At 47.8% G+C, this 9,460-nt stretch overlaps 1 protein-coding gene across 1 annotated transcript in view; it reads left to right on the top strand.

The window, feature by feature from the left end:
* The window catches only part of LOC137377995 (uncharacterized), a 94,246-nt gene that overhangs the window by 29,570 nt on the left and 55,216 nt on the right, over nucleotides 1-9,460 (top strand). The window contains exon 4 of the mRNA XM_068048020.1: nucleotides 1,531-1,602. Within this exon, the coding sequence (XP_067904121.1) occupies nucleotides 1,531-1,602 (72 nt within the window). The remainder of the gene's footprint in view (nucleotides 1-1,530; nucleotides 1,603-9,460) is intronic.

Below are 9,460 nucleotides of genomic sequence, written 5' to 3'. Positions count from 1 at the left end.
TTTCCTTCTGGACCAACTCTCTGTCCAGAGGAAACTCCCCAACTGGGCAAAACCCCAATCCTTAAATACAGAATGATAATGAGCATCACCTGCTCTCTATTAGCACTGAAATGAGTCCTGTTTCATTAAAGGGACCAGCATTTTCAATATTGTCAAAATTAAGAGTCGCCCTTTTAGGACAGAGATGAGGAGAAATGTTTTCTCTCGGAGGGCTGTGCGCTTTTGGAACTCTCTGCCTCAGAAAGTGGTGGAGGTGGGGTCATTGAATATTTTTAAGGTGTGGGTAGATAAAATCTTGTTAGGCAAGGGAATAAAAGGTTACCAGGGGCAAATGGGAGTGTGGAATTTGAGACAGATCAGCCATGATCTTCTTGAATGGTGGAGCAGGCTAGAGGGGCTGAACGGCCTACTTTTGCTCCTAATTCGTATGTTCGGATGAGATGGAGAGTTGGTGCTGGCAGAGCGGGGCGAGATAGAGAGGTGGTACAGTCAGAGCGGGGGCGAGATGGAGAGGCGGTACAGGCAGAGCGGGGCGAGATAGAGAGGTGGTACAGTCAGAGCGGGGGCGAGATGGAGAGGCGGTACAGGTAGAGCGGGGGCGTGATGGAGAGGCGGTACAGGCAGAGCGGGGGCGAGATGGAGAGGCGGTACAGGCAGAGCGGGAGCGAGATAGAGAGGCGGTACAGGCAGAGCGGGGCGAGATGGAGAGGCGGTACAGGCAGAGCGGGGGCGAGATGGAGAGGCGGTACAGGCAGAGCGGGGGCGAGATGGAGAGGCGGTACAGTCAGAGCGGGGCGAGATGGAGAGGCGGTACAGGCAGAGCGGGGGCGAGATGGAGAGGCGGTACAGGCAGAGCGGGGGCGAGATGGAGAGGCGGTACAGGCAGAGCGGGGGCGAGATGGAGAGGCGGTACAGGCAGAGCGGGGGCGAGATGGAGAGGCGGTACAGGCAGAGCGGGGCGAGATGGAGAGGCGGTACAGGAAGAGCGGGGGCGAGATGGAGAGGCGGTACAGGCAGAGCGGGGGCGAGATGGAGAGACGATACAGGCAGAGCGGGGGCGAGATGGAGAGGCGGTACAGGCAGAGCGGGGGCGAGATGGAGAGGCGGTACAGGCAGAACGGGGGCGAGATGGAGAGGCGGTACAGGCAGAGCGGGGGCGAGATGGAGAGGCGGTACAGGCAGAGCGGGGGCGAGATGGAGAGGCGGTACAGGCAGAGCGGGGGCGAGATGGAGAGGCGGTACAGGCAGAGTGGGGGCGAGATGGAGAGGTGGTACAGGCAGAGCAGAGTGAGATGGAGAGCCAGTACAGGCAGAGCGGGGTGTGGTGGAGAGATGGTACAGGCAGAGCGGGGACGAGGTGGGGAGGCGTTACAGGCAGAGTAGGGAGAGATGGAGAGAGTGCAGGCAGTGTGGGGAGAGAGGAGGTGTGATGGAGAGACAGTACAGGCAGAGTGGGTCAGAGATGGAGGGGCAGAACCCCAGTCTTGTTGAATTGTTATGGAACTAACTCCAGTTCCTCCTTCGCTGCAGGTATTACACAGAGAGTGTGCGACCAAACTAAAGAACCTGTCTTTGGGTCACAAGGACAAGAATTTAAAGAAGGTAAGGTTTTGTTTCGATCATTACCCTCTGCACTCGTATTACTGTAGCAGTTCTAGTAGAATTCCTGTGCCATCAGAATGTCATCACAATCTTAGGCAATTAGGAATCCTAGGACTGTTCTCCTTGGCGATTTCATGGAGATGTACAAGATTAGATTGGTAGATAAAGAAAAGCTGTTCCCATTAGCTGATGGTACAAGGACTAGGGGACACAGTTTAAGGTTTTGGAAAAGAGAGGCAGGGGGATGTGAGGAAGAACTGTTTTACGCAGCGAATGTTCATGACCTAGAAGTCACTGCCTACAAGGGTGGTGGAAGTGGAAATAATCAATTATGTGAAAGGGAAATGGGTTGGGCACTTGAGGGAAATAAACTTCCATGGTTATGGGGAAAGAGTGGGGAATGGGACTGACTGGATTGTTGTAATGTCAGAGTGGGGACCATGTTGGATGGTCAGAGCTGGCATGGACTCGATGGGCTGAATGGCCTCCTTCTGTGCCATAATGACTCCATGAGGACTGGTTCGAACTAACCCAAACCAATTCATTGCATCTATCAATTCTTACTCATTCACTCATTGACACCTCTCCCCAATAATACGAAGAACCATGTAACCTGTGGTTCACTTCCTACCCCAGCAGAGCAGGCTGCAGAGCACTCTGAGGGGGGAAGGCGAACGGCCAGAGGTCACGGTTCATATAGTATCAACAACATAGGTAGAAAGAGGGATATAGTCCTGAAGGCAGGGTTTAGGGAGCTAGGGAAGAAACTAGCAAGCAGACCTAAAGGTGGTAATCTAGGTGCGAGTGAGTATACAAATAGGAGGATAGAGCAGATGATTGTGTGGCTGAGGTTGGTGCAGGAGGGAGGGATTTAGATTCCTGGCACATTGGGACTGGTTCTGGGGGAGCGGGGACCTGTGCAGGCCAGATGGGTTTCACCTGAACAGAGCCAGGAAGAATGTCTTTGTGGGGAGATTTGATTGTGCAATTAGGGAGGGTTTAAACTAACTTGGCTGGGGTGTGGGAACTAAGAGGTAATATTAAAGAGGAGAAAACAAATCGCAGAATTGTTACAGTGCAGAAGGAGGCCATTTGGCCCATCGTGTCCACACTGGCTCTCTGAAAGAGCAGTTCACTCAGTTCCATTCCCCCACCTTCTGCCCGTAACCCTGAACATTTAATCTTTTCACAAAACTGTCTAATTCCCTTTTGAATGCTTCAATTGAACCTACCTTCACCACACTCTCAGGCATTGCATTCCAGACCTTAACCACTCGCTGTGTTAAAAAGTTTTTCCTCATGTCACTTTTGCTTCTCTTACCAAATACTTTAAATCTGTGCCCTCTTGTTCTCGATCCTTTCACGAGTGGGAACAGTTTCTCTCTATCTACTCTGTCCAGACCCCTCATGATTGTGAATACCTCTATCAAATCACCTCTCAGCCTTCTCTAAGGAAAACAATCCTATCTTCTCCAATCTATCTTCAGAACTGAAGTTCCTCATCCCTGGAACCATTCTTGTCAATCTTTTCTGTACTCTCTCCAATAACCTCACATTTTTCCTGAAGTGCAGCGCCCAGAACTGGACGCAATACTCCAGTTGAGGCCGAACTCGTGTCTCATACAAGTTCAATATAACTTCCTTGTCCTTGTACTCTATGCCCCTATTAATAAAGCCAAGGATACTGTCTGCTTTATTAACCGCTCTCTCAACCTGTTCTGCTACCTTCAATGACTTATGCACATATACACCCAGGTCTCTCTGCTCCTGCACCCCCTTTAGAATTGTACCCTTTATTTATATTGTCTCTCCATGTTCTTCCTACCAAAATGAAACACTTCACATTTATGCATTGAACTTCATCTGCCACCTGTCTGCCCATTCCACCAACTTGTCTATGTCCTTTTGAAGTTCTGCACTATTCTTACAATTCACAATGCTTCCAAGTTTCGTATCATCTGCAAACTTCAAAATTGTGCCCTGTACACCAAGGTCTATGTCATTAATATATATCAGGAAAAACAAGGGTCCCAACACTGTTCCCTGGGGAACTCCACTACAAACCTTCCTCCAGCCCGAGAAACATCCATTAACCACTACTCTTTGTTTCCTGTCACTCAGCCAATTTCGTATCCATGTTACTGCAATCCCTTTTATTCCATGAGCTATAAGTTTACTCAAGTCTGTTTTGTGGTACTGTATCAAATGCCTTTTGAAAGTCCATGTACACCACATCAACAGCATTGCCCTCATCAACCCTCTCTGTTACCTCCTCAAAACATTCCAGCAAGTTTAACATGATTTTCCCAAAAGAAATCCATGCTGAATTTCTTAATAAACCAGAATTTGTCCAAGTGACTATTAATTTTGTCCCAAATTATTTTTTTCTAGATGTTTCCACACCACTGAAGTTAAACTGACTGGCCTGTAATTGTTGGACTTATATTTACACCCTTTTTTGAACAAGGGTGTAAAGACTGAAAAATTATGGCCAGTGCCACTGTGATTTCCACACTCATTTCCCTCAGTATCCTTGGATGCATCTCATCTGCTCCTGGTGTTTTATCCACTTTAAGTATAGACAGCCTATCTAATACTTCCTCTTTATCAATTTTAAACCCCTCTAGAGTCTGACTTACCTCCTCTTTCACCATTGCCTGGGTTCCATCTTCTTCCTTGGTAAAGACTCAGCTATGCCCTCTGCCTCCATGTGTAAATCCCTTTTCTGGTCCCTAATCAGCCCCACTCCTCCTTTTACCACCCTTTTACTATATATATATACCTGTAGAAAACTTTGGGATTTCCCTTAATGTTAGCTGTCAGTCTCTTTTCATGCTCTCTCTTTGCTTCTCTTATTTGCTTTTTCACTTCCCCTCTGTACCTTATATATTTAGCCTAGTTGTCAATAGTATTTTCTATCTGGCATCTGTCATAAGCACACTTTATCTTCTTTATCTTAATCTCCACCTTTTTTGCCAAGCAGGGAGCTCTGGATTTATTTGCCCTATGAGGGAACATACCTTGACTGTGCCTGAACTATCTCTTCTTTGAAGTTAGCCCATTGTTCATCTATCCGTTTTCCTGCCAGCTTTTCACTCCAATTTATTTGCCCCAGCTCCATTCTTACCCCATTGAAGTTGGCCTTCTCCTAGTTAATTATCATTATGCTGGATTGCTCTTTGTCCTTTTCCATAGTTAGCCTAAACCTTATGATACAATGATCACTATTCCCTAAATGCTCTCCTACTGATACTTGATCCACTTGGCCCACCTCATTCCCAAGAACCAGGTCTAGCAGTGCCTCCTTTCTCATTGGACTGACAACATACTTTTGTAGAAAATTATCCTGAACACACTCTAGGAACTCTTGCCCCTCACTGCCCTTTACATTACTTTTATCCCAGTCTATGTTTGGATAATTAAAGTCCCCCATTATAACCACCCTATAATTTTTGCACCTTTCTGTAATTTCCTTGCAAATTTATTCCTCCATGTCCTTCCCACTAACTGGTGGTCTGTAGACAACACTGAGCAATGTAACTACACCTTTTTTATTCCTTAGCTCAAGCCAGATTGATTCTGTCCTCGACCTCTCTGGGACATCCTTTTTGTCCAGCACTGCAAGTTCTCCTTAAACAATACCTCCACCCCTGCCCCGTTTTACCCTTTCCTATCTTTCCTGAGCACCTTGTATCCAGGAATATTTAACACCCAGTCCTGCCCTTCTTTGAGCCAGGTCTCTGTTTTCGCCACGACATCATATTTCCACATGGCAATCTGTGCCTGTACCTTACCAATCTTATTAACCACACTCCGTGCATTCACATACATGCACATTAACCTTGATTCAGACTTTATTACTTTCTCCCTTACTCTGACCCCACCTAATAACTTACTATTCCCTACTCCAGTGCTATCTATCTCCCCCAGTATTCTGTGTATCTTGGTATTCCTCTGATATTTTCTCCTAGTTTCCACATCCCTGACAAGTTACTAGTTTTTCTTCCCTCCAATCTGAGCTCTCTCTCAGGTTCCCATCCCCCTGACAATTTAGTTTAAACCCTCCACAACAGCACTAGCTAATCTCCCTGCGAGGTTATTCGTCCCAGTCCTGCTAAGATGCAACCCATCCATCTTGTACAGGTCCCACCTGTTCCAGAACTATTTCAATGTCTCAGAAATCTGATGCCCTCCCTCTTACACCAGTTCTCCAGCCATGTGTTCAATTGCTCAATTCTCCTATTCCTATGCTCACTTGCATGTGGGACTGGGAGTAATCCCGAGATTACAGTTTTGAGGTCCTGCTTTTTAATTTCCTTCCGAGCTCCCTAAAATCTGCTTTCACGACCTCATTTCCCCACCCCCCCCACTTCCTGCCTATGTCATTGGTGCCAACGTGGACGAGGACCTCTGGCTGTTCACCCTCCTCCAGACGAATGTCCTGTAGCCATGCGGTGACATCCTTGACCCTGGTACCAGGGAGGCAACACACCATTCTGGAGTCCCGACTACGGCCACAGAAATGCCTATCTGTTCCCCTAATTAACTAATCCCCTACCAATACTGCTGTTCCACTCTTCTTCTTCCCCTCCTGTGCAGCTGAGCCACAAACGTGGCTCTGACTGCACTCCTCTGAGGAACCATCACCTTCACCAGTATCCAAAATGGAAAACCGATTAGCAACCGAGATCATCACAGGGCACTCCTGCACCACCTTCCTGGTTCTGTTAGACAGACTGGCGGTCACCCATTCCGTCTTTGCCTACATGCTCCTAACCTGTGGTGTGACCACCTTCCTAAACATGCTATCCACTCAGTTCTCTGCTTCGCAGATGCACAGCATTGTCTCCAGCCGCCGCTCGACTTCCGAAACCCGGAGCTCAAGCTTCTGCAGCTGGTGACACTCCCTGTAGATGTGTTTGTCGAGGACACGTGGTGCGTCCATGACTTCCCACATACCACAGGACGTACATTCCACTCAGCCGAGCTGCCCTGCCATACCTTAACTTTACAACCTATTTTTTATAAGTTGAATAGTTTACCAGTTACTCATCAAACAGCTCCTTCCACTGCATCGAAGCAAGAACCAAGTACTGAAGGGTGAAAAAAGTAGAAGAAAGGAGCACCTCCTCCCCCCTTCACCGAACTCACCAAACTTGTACCTACACACTCTGCTTGTAATCGGCATGCTGTTTGCGGGCTGCACCCAGACCTCTATATTTATACCTTCTGAAGCTGAAACTGCAGCAACCAGATTGGACTGGTCAGCTACTTAACTAATCAGCGACTCTGCAGTAGAGCCTGTTAATCCTGCCTAAGACTGTAAGAAACTTGCTTTACTTTCTTAACCCAACTTTATCCAGAGGGTAAATCCCAGTTAAATGCTAACTGCAGATCCGATTTTGATGAAGATAACAGCACTTAAAATCCCCAACTCACCAAATTCGAATCTCCACACTCTGCTTGCAATCTGCACACCATTTTTGCACAAGGTGCACAGAGAATTGGGAAAGACAGATGATGCTAGAATAGGAAATAATAAGGTATTTGGTGGGGGTCAGTGTAAGAAGGAATATAATATGCTCTAAATAAGGTTTATTGTGTATGTATGTGAATGCATGGAGTGTGGTAAATAACAATGGTGAACTGCAGGTGCAGATAGCCATGTGGAAATATGCATTGTGGTGATAATGGAGACCTGGCTCAAAAAAGCGTAGGACTGTATACTAAATATTCCTGGATACAAGATGTCCAGGAAAGAGAGGGAAAGGCTCTGAGATGCAGAGGGATTTGGGTGTCCCAATACATGAATCGCAAAAGGTTAGTATGCAGGTACAGCAAGTAATTAAGAAGGCTAATAGAATGTTATTGTTTATTGTGAGGGGAATTGACTACAAAAGGGAGGTTATGCTTCAATTATATAGGGCATTGGTGAGACCACATCTGGAATACTGTGTACAGTAGTGGTCTCCTTATTTAAGGATGTAAATGTGCTAGAAGCAGTTCAGAGAAGGTTTACTAGACTAATATATGGAATGGGTGGATTGTCTTATGAGGAAACGTTGGACAGGCTAGCCTTCTATCGATTGGAGTTTAGATGAGTAAGAGGCGAGGTGATCGAAACATATAAGATTCTGAGGGGTCTTGACAGGGTGGATGCGGAAAGGATGTTTCCCCTTGTGGGAGAATCTAGAACTAGGGGTCACTGTTTAAAAATAAGGAGTTGCCCTTTTAAGCCAGATAAGATTTTTTTTCTCTCAGAGGGTTGTGAGTCTTTGGAATTCTCTTCCTCAAAAGGTGGTGGAAGCAGAGTCTTTGAATATGTTTCAGGCAGAGGTAGATAGATTCTTGTTGAGCAAGGGGTGAAAGGTTATCGGGGGTAGGTGGGAATGTGAAGTTGAGGTCACAATCACATCAGCCATGATTTTATTGAATGGCGGAGCAGGCTCGAGGGGTGGAGTGGCCTACTCCTGCTCCTAATTCATATGTTTATAAGGAAAGGAGGAGGGGTAGCAGTATTGATTAAGGAGCACGTTACAGTGCTGGAGAGAGACGATGTCCTAGAGGGGTCAAGGGCAGAATCTATTTGGTTAGAGTTAAGCAACAATAGAGGTACCATTACACTACTGGCTGTATTCTATAGTCCACCAACTAGTGGGAAGTACATAGAGCAGGGCTATCCAACATAGGGCCTGTGGACCAGGATCCGGCCCAGCAAAGGGTTCCATCTGGCTGGTGGATGTAAATTGTTCCTGATCCATGCCAGGGGTCCGTAAGTGCTACTTTCAGAAATTTCAGAACTTGCAGAGTTGAGAAATTTCCCATTGGCTTTTTCTTTCTGATCAGACTAGTTTTTTTTAAAAAAGCACTCTGTCCATTTCACAGATGAATTGGAATTTCTAAGCTCAGATATTTATCTAATGTTCATTAACACGCCTTTCCATATTCACAGCTGACAGGCGCTGAGAGCGGGAACAGTGGTTTCTGATCTTGGCACATATTTGGGCTTTTCCGGCAGAGAGAGTGGGAAGAGGGAGAGAGGCAGAGAGAGTGGGAATAGGGAGAGAGGCAGAGAGAGTGGGAGGAGGGAGCTAGGCAGAGAGGGTGGGAGGAGGGAGCTAGGCAGAGAGGGTGGGAAGAGGGAGAGAGGCAGAGAGAGTGGGAAGAGGGAGAGAGGCAGAGAGAGTGGGAAGAGGGAGAGAGGCAGAGAGAGTGGGAAGAGGGAGAGAGGCAGAGAGAGTGGGAAGAGGGAGAGAGGCAGAGAGAGTGGGAAGAGGGAGAGAGGCAGAGAGAGTGGGAAGAGGGAGAGAGGCAGAGAGAGTGGGAAGAGGGAGAGAGGCAGAGAGAGTGGGAAGAGGGAGAGAGGCAGAGAGAGTGGGAAGAGGGAGAGAGGCAGAGAGAGTGGGAAGAGGGAGAGAGGCAGAGAGAGTGGGAAGAGGGAGAGAGGCAGAGAGAGTGGGAAGAGGGAGAGAGGCAGAGAGAGTGGGAAGAGGGAGAGAGGCAGAGAGAGTGGGAAGAGAGAGAGAGGCAGAGAGAGTGGGAAGAGGGAGAGAGGCAGAGAGAGTGGGAAGAGGGAGAGAGGCAGAGAGAGAGTGGGAAGAGGGAGAGAGGCAGAGAGAGAGTGGGAAGAGGGAGAGAGGCAGAGAGAGAGTGGGAAGAGGGAGAGAGGCAGAGAGAGAGTGGGAAGAGGGAGAGAGGCAGAGAGAGAGTGGGAAGAGGGAGAGAGGCAGAGAGAGAGTGGGAAGAGGGAGAGAGGCAGAGAGAGAGTGGGAAGAGGGAGAGAGGCAGAGAGAGAGTGGGAAGAGGGAGAGAGGCAGAGAGAGAGTGGGAAGAGGGAGAGAGGCAGAGAGAGAGTGGG

Source organism: Heterodontus francisci, chromosome 16 (assembly GCF_036365525.1).
Source record: "Heterodontus francisci isolate sHetFra1 chromosome 16, sHetFra1.hap1, whole genome shotgun sequence".
NCBI lineage: Eukaryota > Metazoa > Chordata > Chondrichthyes > Heterodontiformes > Heterodontidae > Heterodontus > Heterodontus francisci.
This window is presented reverse-complemented; position numbering and strand designations above follow the sequence as displayed.